Raw genomic sequence first — 15,380 nt, 5'->3', positions numbered from 1 at the left:
GAAAAATCACTTACTGCTTGAGGAATGAGTTTGAGACATTTTGCAGAATTTGGCAACCTTTTGACCATATGGAGAATTTCCCCTCACATTGATTGACTCTCTATATAATCCTCACATATGTATAATATGTTGCCTACGGCAGGTGACCATATGGTCCAATGTCTAATTTGTTTTAGTATGACTTTTATTAATAATATATCATTTACTCTCGTCTGTTATTGTCACTATTATATTGGCTAATATTTTTTCATTTTTGTTTTGTTCTTAATTGGAAAATGCAAAAATAAAATGTATATAAAAAAAGACAAGGTCAGTGCATCTAAACTCAGCAAAAAAAGAAACCTCCTCACTGTCACCTGCGTTAATTTTCAGCAAACTTAACATGTGTAAATATTTGTGTGAACATAACAAGATTCAACAACTGAGACATAAACTGAACAAGTTCCACAGACATGTGACTAACAGAAATGGAATAATGTGTCCCTGAACAAAGGGGGTCAAAATCAAAAGTAACAGTCAGTATCTGGTGTGGCCACCAGCTGCATTAAGTACTGCAGTGCATCTCCTCCTCATGGACTGCACCAGAATTGCAGGTCTTGCTGTGAGATGTTACTCCCCTCTTCCACCAAGGCACCTGCAAGTTTCTGGACATTTATGGGGGGAATGAGCAGTATGGCTGGCACAGAATGAGCAGTATGGCTGGTGGCATTTTCATGATGGAGGGTCATGTCAGGATGAGCCTGCAGGAAGGGTACCACATGAGGGAGGAGGATGTCTTCCCAGTAACACACAGCTTTGAGATTGCCTGCAATGAAAACAAGCTCAGTCCGATGATGCTGTGACACACTGCCCCAGACCATGATGGACCCTCAACCTACAAATCGATTCCGCTCCGGAGTACAGACCTCGGTGCAACGCTCATTCCTTCAACGACACATGCAAATCCGACCATCACCCCTGGTGAGACAATACCGCGACTCGTCAGAGAAGAGCACTTTTCAGGTCCAGCAACGGTGGGTTTGTGTCCATAGGCGACGTTGTTGCCGGTGATGTCTGGTGAGGACCTGCCTTACAACAGGCCTGCAAGCCCTCAGCCCAGCCTCTCTCAGCCTATTGTGGACAGTCTGAGCACTGATGTCGGGATTATGAGTTCCTGGTGTAACTCGGGCAATTGTTGTTGCCATCCTGTACCTGTCCCGCAAGTGTGATGTTCGGATGTACCGATCCTGTGCTGGTGTTGTTACACATGGTCTGCCACTGCGAGGACGATCAGCTGTCCATCCTGTCTCCCTGTAGCGCTGTCTTAGGCGTCTCACAGTACGGACATTGCAATTTATTTGCAGTCCTCATGCCTCCTTACAGCATGCCTAATGCAAGTTCACACAGATGAGCATGGACCCTGGGCATCTTTCTTTTGGTGTTTTTCAGAGGCAGTAGAAAGGCCTCTTTAGTGTCCTAAATTGTCATAACTGTGACCTTAATTGCCTACCGTCTGTAAGCTGTTAGTGTCTTAATGACCATTCCACAGGTGGAAGTTCATTAATTGTTTATGGTTCATTGAACAAGCATGGAAAACAGTGTTTAAACCCTTTACAATGAAGATCTGTGAAGTTATTTGGATTTTTACAAATTATCTTTGAAAGACAGGGTCCTGAAAAAGGGACGTTTAGTTGATTTTCTTAAAAACAGGTCTGTAATGGGAAAAAACACAATTGAGTATCCAATTCCCGAGTGTAAAGGGTTAAGTTCAACAGCATTGTGAACTCTACCAAGTACGAGGTCATTTTATCCAAAAACCTGGTTGCCTCTGCCAGGAGGCTGAAACGAGAATAAGGGGTGAACAATAGTTATGTAGTGTGACACAAAAAAATAGAAAAGTTCCATTAAATAAGTGAAACTATACAGGATGTCAATCTGAGCCTGAATATATTACTTTACTTCATGTCTTCTACAGCTCATTCACATTTGGTGGAAGATGAGACATGGTTCGGTGAGTATGTCTTGATTCCTTTATGGTCAGAAATATTCTGAGAATTCAGAGGGAAAGCAAATACAAATGCACAGAAATCCAGATCATGTTTTATTATTCTGTCATGGTTAATAAACATCTCAGAGTATACTATGTAGCAAACAGATTGTTCGATAAGGTAGTCAAAGCAGACCTCAGCTTGGTACGTGGTCATTGAAACAAATCATACTTCAAACAGGAATGAGAATAATACATATACTGAACAAAAACATAAAAGTGTTGGTCCCATGTTTCATGAGATTGTCAGCGGTTGGGTGCAGAGATGTAGCGGAGTCAGGAGCAGGACACAGGTTTGAGCAACACAACGGAGTTTACTCACAAAAGTCAAGCAAAATTCCAAATAGGAAAATACATACAAACTAACACCTACAACAACCACTAAGACACCAACAATCACGGACAGAACAGAAATGTATGCCAGAGGGTTAAATAAGGAACATGATATGGGAATTGAAACCAGGTGTGATTAATACAGACAAAACAAAACTAAACTGAAACATGGATCGGTGGTGACTAGAAAGCCGGTGACCTCGACCGCCGAACACCACCACAAAGAGAAGGGCCGACTTCGGCGGAAGTCGTGACAGAGATGAAATAAAAGTTCCCGGAAATTTTCCATACAAACAAATCTCAAATGAGTTTACATCCCTGTTAGTGAGCGTTTCTGTCATGTACTGTCATGTTGTGTCTTGTCTCTGTCCTTTCCCTTCACCCTGTCTCCCTCTGCTGGTCGTTGTTAGGTTACCTTTTCTCCCCCTCTTTCCCCCAGCTGTGCCTTGTCTCCTCCTAACCACCTCGTCACCCCTTTTCCCACCTGTTCCCTTTTTCCCTCTGATTAGGTCCCTATATCTCTCTCTGTTTCTGCTCCTGTCCTTGTCGGATTCTTGTTTGTAGTGTTTCATGCCTGAACCAGACTATCGTCATGTTTGCTGTAACCTTGTCCTGTCCTGTCGGAATCTGCCGGTCTATCTGAGCCTACCTATGTTTGGTTATTAAAGAAGCTCTGTTTAAGTTAATTCGCTTTTGGGTCCTCATTCACTCACCGTAACAGAAGAATCCGACCAAGAATGGACCCAGCGACTTCGGATCCTCTCCACTCAGCCGTCGAGATCCAGGGAGCGATGCTAGGCAGACACGAGCAGGAATTGTCTGCTGCTCGACATGCCGTTGAGACCCTGGCCACCCAAGTCTCCAACCTCACAGAACAGGTTCACCATCTCCGCCTCGATCCACCGGCCACTTCCAGGGCTTTCGAATCTCCGGAGCCCAGAATCAATAACCCGCCGTGTTACTCTGGGGAGCCCACTGAATGCCGCTCGTTCCTCACCCAGTGTGATATTGTGTTTTCTCTCCAGCCCAACACTTACTCCAGGAGCACTGCTCGTGTCGCCTACGTCATATCTCTCCTTATTGGACGGGCTCGTGAGTGGGGCACGGCAATCTGGGAGGCAAGGGCTGAGTGTACTAACCAGTATCAGGACTTTAAGGAGGAGATGATACGGGTTTTTGATCAATCTGTTTTTGGGGAGGAGGCTTCCAGGGCCCTGTCTTCCCTATGTCAAGGCAATCGATCCATAACAGACTACTCTATTGAGTTTCGCACTCTTGCTGCCTCCAGTGGCTGGAACGAGCCGGCTTTGCTCGCTCGTCTTCTGGAGGGTCTCCGCGCAGAGGTAAAGGATGAGATTCTCTCCCGGGAGGTTCCTTCCAGCGTGGATTCCTTGATTGAACTCGCTATTCGCATTGAGCGACGGGTTGATCTTCGTCACCGAGCTCGTGGAAAGGAGCTCGCGTTCTCCGTTGCCCCCCTCTCCGCATCACTACCATCTTCCTCTGCCGGCTCGGGAGCTGAGCCTATGCAGCTGGGAGGTATCCGCATCTCGACTAAGGAGAGGGAACGGAGAATCACCAACCGCCTCTGTCTCTATTGCGGTTCTGCTGGTCATTTTGTCACTTCATGTCCAGTAAAAGCCAGAGCTCATCAGTAAGCGGAGGGCTACTGGTGAGCGCTACTACTCCTGTCTCTCCTTCAAGATCCTGCACTACCTTGTCGGTCCATCTACGCTGGACCGGTTCGTCAGCTTCCTGCAGTGCCTTAATAGACTCTGGGGCGGAGGGCTGTTTTATGGACGAGACCTGGGCTCGGGAACATGACATTCCTCTCAGACAGTTAAGGGAGTCCACGGCCTTGTTCGCCCTGGATGGTAGTCCTCTCCCCAGGATTCAGCGTGAGACGCTACCTTTAACCCTCACTGTTTCTGGTAATCATAGCGAAACCATTTCTTTTTTGATTTTTCGTTCACCTTTTACACCTGTTGTTTTGGGCCATCCCTGGCTAGTTTGTCATAATCCTTCCATTAATTGGTCTAGTAATTCTATCCTCTCCTGGAACGTCTCTTGTCATGTGAAATGTTTAATGTCTGCTATCCCTCCTGTTTCCTCTGTCTCTTCTTCACAGGAGGAGCCTGGTGATTTGACAGGGGTGCCGGAGGAATATCACGATCTGCGCACGGTGTTCAGTCGGTCCAGGGCCACCTCTCTTCCTCCACACCGGTCGTATGATTGTAGTATTGATCTCCTTCCGGGAACCACTCCCCCCCGGGGTAGACTATACTCTCTGTCGGCTCCCGAACGTAAGGCTCTCGAGGATTATTTGTCTGTAGCTCTTGACGCCGGTACCATAGTCCCCTCCTCCTCTCCCGCCGGAGCAGGGTTTTTTTTTGTCAAGAAGAAGGACGGGTCTCTGCGCCCCTGCATAGATTATCGAGGGCTGAATGACATAACAGTTAAGAATCGTTATCCGCTTCCTCTTATGTCCTCAGCCTTCGAGATCCTGCAGGGAGCCAGGTTTTTCACTAAGTTGGACCTTCGTAACGCTTACCATCTCGTGCGCATCAGGGAGGGGGACGAGTGGAAGACGGCGTTTAACACTCCGTTAGGGCACTTTGAATACCGGGTTCTTCCTTTCGGCCTCGCTAACGCTCCAGCTGTCTTTCAGGCATTAGTCAATGATGTCCTGAGAGACATGCTGAACATCTTTGTTTTCGTTTACCTTGACGATATCCTGATTTTTTCACCGTCACTCCAGATTCATGTTCAGCACGTTCGACGTGTCCTCCAGCGCCTTTTAGAGAATTGTCTTTTTGTGAAGGCTGAGAAGTGCACTTTTCATGCCTCCTCCGTCACATTTCTCGGTTCTGTTATTTCCGCTGAAGGCATTAAGATGGATCCCGCTAAGGTCCAGGCTGTCATTGATTGGCCCGTCCCTAAGTCACGCGTCGAGCTGCAGCGCTTTCTCGGCTTCGCGAACTTCTATCGTCGTTTCATCCGTAATTTCGGTCAGGTGGCAGCTCCTCTCACAGCCCTTACTTCTGTCAAGACGTGCTTTAAGTGGTCCGTTTCCGCCCAGGGAGCTTTTGATCTCCTCAAGAATCGTTTTACATCCGCTCCTATCCTTGTTACACCTGACGTCTCTAGACAGTTCGTGGTCGAGGTTGACGCGTCAGAGGTGGGCGTGGGAGCCATTCTTTCTCAGCGCTCCCTCTCTGACGACAAGGTCCACCCTTGCGCGTATTTTTCTCATCGCCTGTCGCCGTCGGAACGTAATTATGATGTGGGAAACCGCGAACTGCTCGCCATCCGGTTAGCCCTAGGCGAATGGCGACAGTGGTTGGAGGGGGCGACCGTTCCTTTTGTCGTTTGGACTGACCATAGGAACCTTGAGTACATCCGTTCTGCCAAACGACTTAATGCGCGTCAGGCGCGTTGGGCGCTGTTTTTCGCTCGTTTCGAGTTCGTGATTTCTTATCGTCCGGGCTCTAAGAACACCAAGCCTGATGCTTTATCTCGTCTCTTCAGTTCTTCAGTAGCCTCCACTGACCCCGAGGGGATTCTCCCTGAGGGGCGTGTTGTCGGGTTGACTGTCTGGGGAATTGAGAGGCAGGTAAAGCAAGCGCTCACTCACACTCCGTCGCCGCGAGCTTGTCCTAGGAACCTTCTTTTCGTTCCCGTTCCTACTCGTCTGGCCGTTCTTCAGTGGGCTCACTCTGCCAAGTTAGCCGGCCACCCTGGCGTTCGGGGTACGCTTGCTTCCATTCGCCAGCGTTTTTGGTGGCCCACCCGGGAGCATGACACGCGTCGTTTCGTGGCTGCTTGTTCGGTCTGCGCGCAGACTAAGTCCGGTAACTCCCCTCCTGCCGGCCGTCTCAGGCCGCTTCCCATTCCCTCTCGACCGTGGTCTCACATCGCCTTAGATTTTGTCACCGGACTGCCTTCGTCAGCAGGGAAGACTGTTATTCTTACGGTTGTCGATAGGTTCTCTAAGGCGGCTCATTTCATTCCCCTTGCTAAGCTTCCTTCTGCTAAAGAGACGGCACAAATCATAATCGAGAATGTTTTCAGAATTCATGGCCTTCCGTCAGACGTCGTTTCGGACAGAGGTCCGCAATTCACGTCTCAATTTTGGAGGGAGTTTTGCCGTTTGATTGGGGCTTCCGTCAGTCTCTCTTCCGGCTTTCACCCCCAGTCTAACGGTCAAGCAGAACGGGCCAATCAGACTATTGGTCGCATCTTACGCAGTCTTTCTTTTCGCAACCCTGCGTCTTGGTCAGAACAGCTCCCCTGGGCAGAATACGCCCACAACTCGCTTCCTTCGTCTGCGACCGGGCTATCTCCTTTTCAGAGTAGCCTCGGGTACCAGCCTCCGCTGTTCTCATCTCAGTTCGCCGAGTCCAGCGTCCCCTCCGCTCAGGCTTTTGTCCAACGTTGCGAGCGCACCTGGAAGAGGGTCAGGTCTGCACTTTGCCGTTATAGGACGCAGACTGTGAGGGCTGCTAATAAGCGTAGAACTAAGAGTCCTAGATATTGTCGCGGTCAGAGAGTTTGGCTCTCCACTCAGAACCTTCCCCTTAAGACGGCTTCTCGCAAGTTGACCCCGCGGTTCATTGGTCCGTTCCGTATTTCTCGGGTCATTAATCCTGTCGCAGTTCGACTTCTTCTTCCGCGATACCTTCGTCGCGTCCACCCGGTCTTCCATGTCTCCTGCATCAAGCCCGTCCTTCGCGCCCCCGCTCGTCTTCCCCCCCCCCCCCCCCCATCCTTGTCGAGGGCGCACCCATCTACAGGGTCCGTAGAATTTTGGACATGCGTCCTCGGGGCCGTGGTCACCAGTACCTCGTAGATTGGGAGGGGTACGGTCCTGAGGAGAGGAGTTGGGTTCCCTCTCGGGACGTGCTGGACCGTGCGCTGATCGAGGATTTCCTCCGTTGCCGCCAGGTTTCCTCCTCGAGTGCGCCAGGAGGCGCTCGGTGAGTGGGGGGGTACTGTCATGTACTGTCATGTTGTGTCTTGTCTCTGTCCTTTCCCTTCACCCTGTCTCCCTCTGCTGGTCGTTGTTAGGTTACCTTTTCTCCCCCTCTTTCCCCCAGCTGTGCCTTGTCTCCTCCTAACCACCTCGTCACCCCTTTTCCCACCTGTTCCCTTTTTCCCTCTGATTAGGTCCCTATATCTCTCTCTGTTTCTGCTCCTGTCCTTGTCGGATTCTTGTTTGTAGTGTTTCATGCCTGAACCAGACTATCGTCATGTTTGCTGTAACCTTGTCCTGTCCTGTCGGAATCTGCCGGTCTATCTGAGCCTACCTATGTTTGGTTATTAAAGAAGCTCTGTTTAAGTTAATTCGCTTTTGGGTCCTCATTCACTCACCGTAACAGTTTCACTTTTGTCAAGACAATCCACCTGACAGGTGTGGCATATCGAGAAGCTCATTAAAACAGCATGATCATTACACAGGAGAAACTTGTGCAGTTTTGCCAAACACAACGCCACAGATGTCTCTAGTTGAGTGTGCAATTGGAATGGCCTGTACCTGTACACAATTCCTGGAAGCTGAAAATGTCCCAGTTCTTCCATGGCCATACTCACCAGCCCTGTCACCAATTGAGCATGTTTGGGATGCTCTGAATTGACATATGACAGAGTGTTCCAATCTTTGAAATTGTTTGTTGCATTTATATTTTTGTTCAGTATAAAAACTGCACCCCACAGACAAGGAATTAGCAACACTGGTTTAGAGGGTACCTGTTGTTATGACTACCGTTGTCCTGCTAACTGACAGGGGGCGGGATTGGTCCCTAGCGATGTTAGGCTGAATAGGCCGAGCTGCAAGGAAAATTACGATTTTTGTTCTGTTCGTGTGAGGGTGTTTCACATAGTCCTATTTCAAATACCCGGTCTCAGTCCTCTTCAAAGTTAAATTTGGGGGGTGGGGGGGCATAAGAACTCAGTTTTCTGTATTCACACTGCCCTTGCCTTTGAATGATTTTTGTCAGTCCAGATTAACTATTTTGTGAACCGAGTCCTCTTTGCAGTCACATTGCTATGTTTAGAAAGGAACCAAGATCTTATTCTAACATACGCTTTTGTAAAAAAGTCATTAAATCAGACAGCTAGATTTCCCTACTTACATTTTGGAAGCTAACAGATTCAAATCAAATCACATTTATTTATATAGCCCTTCGTACATCAGCTGATATCTCAAAGTGCTGTATAGAAACCCAGCCTAAAACCCCAAACAGCAAGCAATGCAGGTGTAGAAGCACGGTGGCTAGGAAAAACTCCCTAGAAAGGCCAAAACCTAGGAAGAAACTTAGAGAAGAACCAGGCTATGTGGGGTGGCCAGTCCTCTTCTGGCTGTGCCAGGTGGAGATTATAACAGAACATGGCCGAGATGTTCAAATGTTCATAAATGACCAGCATGGTCCAATAATAATAAGGAAGAACAGTTGAAACTGGAGCAGCAGCACGGCCAGGTGGACTGGGGACAGCAAAGAGTCATCATGTCAGGTAGTCTTGAGGCATGGTCCCAGGGCTCAAGTCCTCCAAGAGAGAGAGAAAGAGAGAAAGAGAGAATTAGAGAGAGCACACTTAAATTCACACAGGACACCGAATAGGACAGGAGAAGTACTCCAGATATAACAAACTGACCCTAGCCCCCCGACACATAAACTACTGCAGCATAAATACTGGAGGCTGGGGGGGGGGGGGGGGGTGCCAACCCAGACAGGAAGATCACATCAGTGACTCAACCCAATCAAGTGACGCACCCCTCCTAGGGACGGTATGAAAGAGCCCCAGTAAGCCAGTGACTCAGCCCCTGTCATAGGGTTAGAGGCAGAGAATCCCAGTGGAAAGAGGGGAACCGGCCAGGCAGAGACAGCAAGGGCGGTTCGTTGCTCCAGAGCCTTTCTGTTCACCTTCCCACTCCTGGGCCAGACTACACTCAATCATATGACCCACTGAAGAGATGAGTCTTCAGTAAAGACTTAAAGGTTGAGACAGAGTTTGCGTCTCTTACATGGGTAGGCAGACCGTTCCATAAAAATGGAGCTCTATAGGAGAAAGCCCTGCCTCCAGCTGTTTGCTTAGAAATTCTAGGGACAATTAGGAGGCCTGCGTCTTGTGACCGTAGCGTACGTGTAGGTATGTACGGCAGGACCAAATTAGAGAGATAGATAGGAGCATGCCCATGTAATGCTTTGTAGGTTAGCAGTAAAACCTTGAAATCAGCCCTTGCCTTGACAGGAAGCCAGTGTAGGGAGGCTAGCACTGGAGTAATATGATCAAATTTGTTGGTTCTAGTCAGGATTCTAGCAGCCGTATTTAGCACTAACTGAAGTTTATTTAGTGCTTCATCTGGGTAGCCGAAAAGTAGAGCATTGCAGTAGTCTAACCTAGAAGTGACAAAAGCATGGATTAATTTTTCTGCATAATTTTTGGACAGAAAGTTTCAGATTTTTGCAATGTTACGTAGATTGAAAAAAGCTGTCCTTGAAATGGCCTTGATATGTTCTTCAAAAGAGAGATCAGGGTCCAGAGTAACGCCGAGGTCCTTCACAGTTTTATTTGAGACGACTGTACAACCATTAACATTAATTGTCAGATTCAACAGAAGATCTCTTTATTTCTTGGGACCTAGAACAAGCATCTCTGTTTTGTCTGAGTTTAAAAGTAGAAAGTTAGCAGCCATCCACTTCCTTATGTCTGAAACACATGCTTCTAGCGAGGGAAATTTTGGGGCTTCACCATGTTTCATTGAAATGTACAGCTGTGTGTCATCCGCATAGCAGTGAAAGTTAACATTATGTTTTCGAATGACATCCCCGAGAGGTAAAATATATAGTGAAAACTATAATGGTCCTAAAACGGAACCTTGAAGAACACCGAAATGTACAGTTGATTTGACAGTGGACAAACCATTCAGAGAAAAACTGATATCTTTCCGACAGATAAGATCTAAACCAGGCCAGAACTTGTCCGTGTAGACCAATTTGGGTTTACAATCTCTCCAAAATAATGTGGTGATCGATGGTATCAAAAGCAGCACTAAGGTCTATGAGTACGAGGACAGATGCAGAGCCTCGGTCTGATGCCATTAAAAGGTCATTTACCACCTTCACAAGTGCAGTCTCAGTGCTATGATGGGGTCTAAAACCAGACTGAAGCATTTCGTATACATTGTTTGTCTTCAGGAAGGCAGTGAGTTGCTGCGCAACAGCCTTTTACATTTTTTTTGAGAGGAATGGAAGATTCGATATAGGCCGATAGTTTTTTATATTTTCTGGGTCAAGGTTTGGCTTTTTCAAGAGAGGCTTTATTCCTGCCACATTTAGTGAGTTTGGTACACATCCGGTGGATAGAGAGCCGTTTATTATGTTCAACATACGAGGGCCAAGCACAGGAAGCAGCTCTTTCAGTAGTTTAGTTGGAATAGGGTCCAGTATGCAGCTTGAAGGTTTAGAGGCCATGATTATTTTCATCATTGTGTCAACAGATATAGTACTAAAACACTTGAGTGTCTCTCTTGATCCTAGGTCCTGGCAGAGTTGTGCAGACTCAGGACAACTGAGCTTTGAAGGAATACGCAGATTTAAAAAGGAGTCCGTAATTTGCTTTCTCATAATCATGATCTTTTCCTCAAAGAAGTTCATGAATTTATCACTGCTGAATTGAAAGCCATCCTCTCTTGGGGAATGCCTCTTTTTAGTTAGCTTTGCGACAGTATCAAAAAGGAATTTCGGATTGTTCTTATTTTCCTCAATTAGGTTAGAAAAATAGGATGATCGATTGAATTTAGTTCAAATATGAGATATAATTGTTATCAGAAGATATTATTAACATGTACATTTGATTGTTAACAGACTAAATGACGTGCAGTATAATGCGTTGATCATTTGATTGACAAGTGCAGAACAATAAACGATGAACTGGACGCTGGTGTGGATGTGCTTGCCAACATTTATATATAGGATACAGAAACATTTAGTCTACTTTCAAAATTGACTACGAGGTGTAAATTGGATAATTTGTCATGAAGTCAGTCTCGTCTTGACTTAGTGGAGGGTTGGGCATGGTTTACTTATAGGTTGCAGAGAAAATACAATTACGTCAACACATAGGTTAGATGGATTTTTTCCTGGCTTGGCTTTCCCAGTGATTTTACACACCCACCATTACTGGTATCAATCCAGCTTGACACCCCAACAATGTCAGAGCAGATGGTCTGCTAATTTATTCCGGTGTTCTTTTCATTGCAACCCCTATTATTTTATTGTAATCTCCCAGAAGTATTGTTTTTAGGGAAACCAGCAATAACACAGAGGTTCATGTGAAGTTCAGCTTGTTCGTGGTAATGTACCCAATAAGCTTAGACCAACAAAATGGATACAGTTCTAGGAAACAGATGTCAGCCTTCCACTTTATGAATTCAACAACAGGTCACATGTTACCCCCCCAAGCTGCCACACTAAAGAAACAGCAAATGTCTTTCATCTGCTTCACCAAACGATCCTCCAATATTTCAATAAAACTCTACCTTTAACGAGACCTACATTGCAGCTTGGCATCCAGCAGTTACCTCTGATCTGTCTGGCACCCAGAGCACACTATATGCACTTCTTTTAAAGGGAGGGGCACAGCTGTGCTCAATCACCTTGTTAACCTGCCAGGAGGAATGCAAACATAATGGATCACCTATTTTTTTTCCTTTATTAAACTAGGCAAGTCAGTTAAGAACAAATTCTTATTTTCAATGACGGCCTAGGAACAGTGGGTTACTAGTGCCTTGTTCAGGGACAGAACGACAGATTTGTACCTTGTCAGCTCAGGGATTACAAACTTGCAAACTTTCGGTTACTAGTCCAATGCTCTAACCACTAGGCCACCCTGCCTCTAACCACTCGGCCACCCTGCCTCTAACCACTCGGCCACCCTGCCTCTAACCACTCGGCCACCCTGCCTCTAACCACTCGGCCACCCTGCCTCTAACCACTAGGCCATCCTGCCTCTAACCACTAGGCCACCCTGCCTCTAACCACTAGGCCACCCTGCTGCCCCACATTCAATACAGAATTGCACACAACAAACAGTCAAAAAGGCTATGATTTAGAAGGCTTATCCACCCTGTTACATGATGTCATCCTAGAATTGGTGTTGCAAAGAGGGGTAGGCTTGACTGTTGCTCTTATAGCTGAATATGGTCAATGTGAATCTAATCTAATACATTTAGTAACTGACAATGTTGAAACTGCATTACATTTTGTATTTCCACATATTCAGGACAGCCAGCTGATCTGAGGATAGTTCTGTTGGGGAAGACTGGAGCAGGGAAGAGTGCAACCGGAAACACCATCCTGAGGAGAGAGTGGTTTACTTCTGAGTCAAGTCCAAATCCAGTGACTGAAAAGTGTGAGAAACAAAGTGGAGTGGTGGATGGGAGGAAGATTTATGTCATCGACACTCCTGGGATCGATGACACATCATTGACAGACACATATTTGATTTATAAAATATGGAAACAGTTTCGGAGAACAGATAAAGTCGAAATAGAGAAATCCATCAAGATGTCAGTTCCAGGACCCCATGTGTTTCTGCTGGTGATCAGACTGGATAGATACACAGAGGAGCAAAGAAAAGCAGTGAAGTACATCCAGGACAACTATGGAAAAGAGGCCTCAGACTTCACTATGGTATTATTCACTGGTGCTGATCAGCTGGATAACACAACAGTAGAGGAGTTTCTGAGGGAGAGTAAGGATCTTCAGGCACTAGTCAACAGCTGTGGAGGCAGATATCATGTCTTTAACAACAGAGAGCAGAGAGACCGTGCTCAGGTCAGAGAGCTGCTGAGGAAGATAGACAATATGGTGAAGTTGAACAGATACTACACCAATGAGGTGTATGAGAAGGCTCAGAAAGAGATCAGGAACAGTCAGTTGTTAGAGTTGGGTGTAGGAGTTGCCTGCACAGCTACAGCAGTAGGACTAGGTATCAAAGCCCCAAACAAGGTTTCCCTTATAGGGATAGGAGTAGCAACAGTTATAGGAGGAGAGATAGCACCGATTGTAACCAAGAAGAAGAACAATAATTAACTACAGGATAAGTGTCTGTAAATAAGCCCTGAAGGAACAACATGATTATTGCTATAATGATTTATCTTTGTAGGATTTATTATTGATGATATGGTTTAACATTTACCCAATTTTGGTTGTCACTGCATTTAACCAAATGACTAAATCATGCGTTAAAGTTATTAAGTTAATTGTAAGAGTTTTACTTTGCATAAAGGAAGAGACAGTACATTTGTTCAACATGGCTTCCATACCTGAAGCATCTCTGGTTGTAATGTAAAGTAATTGAATGTGCTGCTCGCTAATCACATTTATTTATTGTCTTTTGTTATGTCCTTTTAAACATGCTGTTAGGTAGTGATGGGCACTCATATGGAACATCTATATCGACGTCAGTTGTATTGTTTCTAACCTACCCAACCAGTTGTATTACAATATGAAGCTTGTTGATGGCCATCAGCAGGCAGCAGTAAGCTAAGTTGAGAGCCTGTGTAAGGGTGTTGTGCCTGTAGGAACAGTGATGTGTGGTCTTTTACATACAGTAATGTTAACAGCAACGATAAGGCCATATCAAGAAATGCCTTGTCATATTGATATCAAGTTATATCATATTGAATTATCGATATTGATGCCCACCATTTCTGTCCTTCTTTACAAAGTTATTTATTTATTTAAAAACTTTGTAATACTTTTTAGATTATTTACAAAATAGAGAAATGTAATATTTAGTTGATTCATTGAAACTGCCCTTAATGTTGACCTGTATTGATTAAACACGGGGCGGCAGGGTAGCCTAGTGGTTAGAGCATTGGACTAGTAACCGGAAGGTTGCGAGTTCAAACCCCCGAGCTGACAAGGTACAAATCTGTCGTTCTGCCCCTGAACAGGCAGTTAACCCACTGTTCCCAGGCCGTCATTGAAAATAAGAATTTGTTCTTAACTGACTAGCCTAGATAAATAAAGGTAAAAAAAAAAAAAAAAAAAATGATTAAACATGCATTTTAAGACTTATAAATTAATGATATGTACCCATTGATTCTTGAATATATAACTTACAAATGTCTCAGGAGCTTAGTTCAACTCTCATACCCCATCAAAGATCCCAAATTATAAGCTTGTTTTACTCCAATGTTTGTGAACAAAGTAAATGTAAACACACACTAGCCCTTAAAACATCAAAACTATAATGTTGATATCATGGATGGTCAGTCCTGTATCCATAGCTCTGTCTATGAATGTGTTAGTGGTTACATTTCTCCAGCTCCATCCCTCAGGTTTTTATCGAAACAGAGGCAAGGAGTCCCACTATGAATGTGTTAGTGGTTACATTTCTCCAGCTCCATCCCTCAGGTTTTTATCGAAACAGAGGCAAGGAGTCCCACTATGAATGTGTTAGTGGTTACATTTCTCCAGCTCCATCCCTCAGGTTTTTATCGAAACAGAGGCAAGGAGTCCCACTATGAATGTGTTAGTGGTTACATTTCTCCAGCTCCATCCCTCAGGTTTTTATCGAAACAGAGGCAAGGAGTCCCACTATGAATGTGTTAGTGGTTACATTTCTCCAGCTCCATCCCTCAGGTTTTTACCGAAGGCGGGGAGACAACTTTATTGTTTTAACTGCTGATAGCCACTTTAAGTTGCATCGATTATTATATTTTTGATTGTTTCCTGCTTGTGCTGCATATGATGTTTCATAATTTGCCAACCTTGGATGTTAAAGAACATTTAGTCATTGTTGGTGTATAATTTACCCAGATTTCAACAATATATAATAAAATGAAATCAAGAAAATTTTATTTTCATATTTTGTTCAAAAACCACTATGCATACAAGTAGAAGCACAAGCATTTCACTGCACTCGCATTAACATCTGCTAACCATGTGTATGTGACCAATAAGATTTGATTTGAAAAGGCCAGTTGGTTTCTCTCACTCTTAGGAAATGTCCT

General features: G+C 45.4%; 1 protein-coding gene across 2 annotated transcripts in view; it reads left to right on the top strand.

The window, feature by feature from the left end:
• The window catches only part of LOC118936520 (GTPase IMAP family member 4-like), a 28,031-nt gene extending 13,730 nt beyond the window's left edge, over nt 1-14,301 (top strand). Inside the window, exons 2-3 of one of the 2 annotated variants that reach the window (XM_036939938.1) lie at nt 1,955-1,990; nt 12,641-14,301. In XM_036939938.1, coding sequence (XP_036795833.1) covers nt 1,955-1,990; nt 12,641-13,452 — 848 coding nt within the window. In that variant the 3' untranslated portion in view covers nt 13,453-14,301. The remainder of the gene's footprint in view (nt 1-1,954; nt 1,991-12,640) is intronic. The other variant, XM_036939939.1, reaches the window with a different exon arrangement.
• The last annotated feature ends 1,079 nt before the right edge of the window (nt 14,302-15,380 follow it).

The sequence above is a fragment of the Oncorhynchus mykiss genome, chromosome 13 (assembly GCF_013265735.2).
Source record: "Oncorhynchus mykiss isolate Arlee chromosome 13, USDA_OmykA_1.1, whole genome shotgun sequence".
NCBI classification, from domain to species: domain Eukaryota; kingdom Metazoa; phylum Chordata; class Actinopteri; order Salmoniformes; family Salmonidae; genus Oncorhynchus; species Oncorhynchus mykiss.
This window is presented reverse-complemented; position numbering and strand designations above follow the sequence as displayed.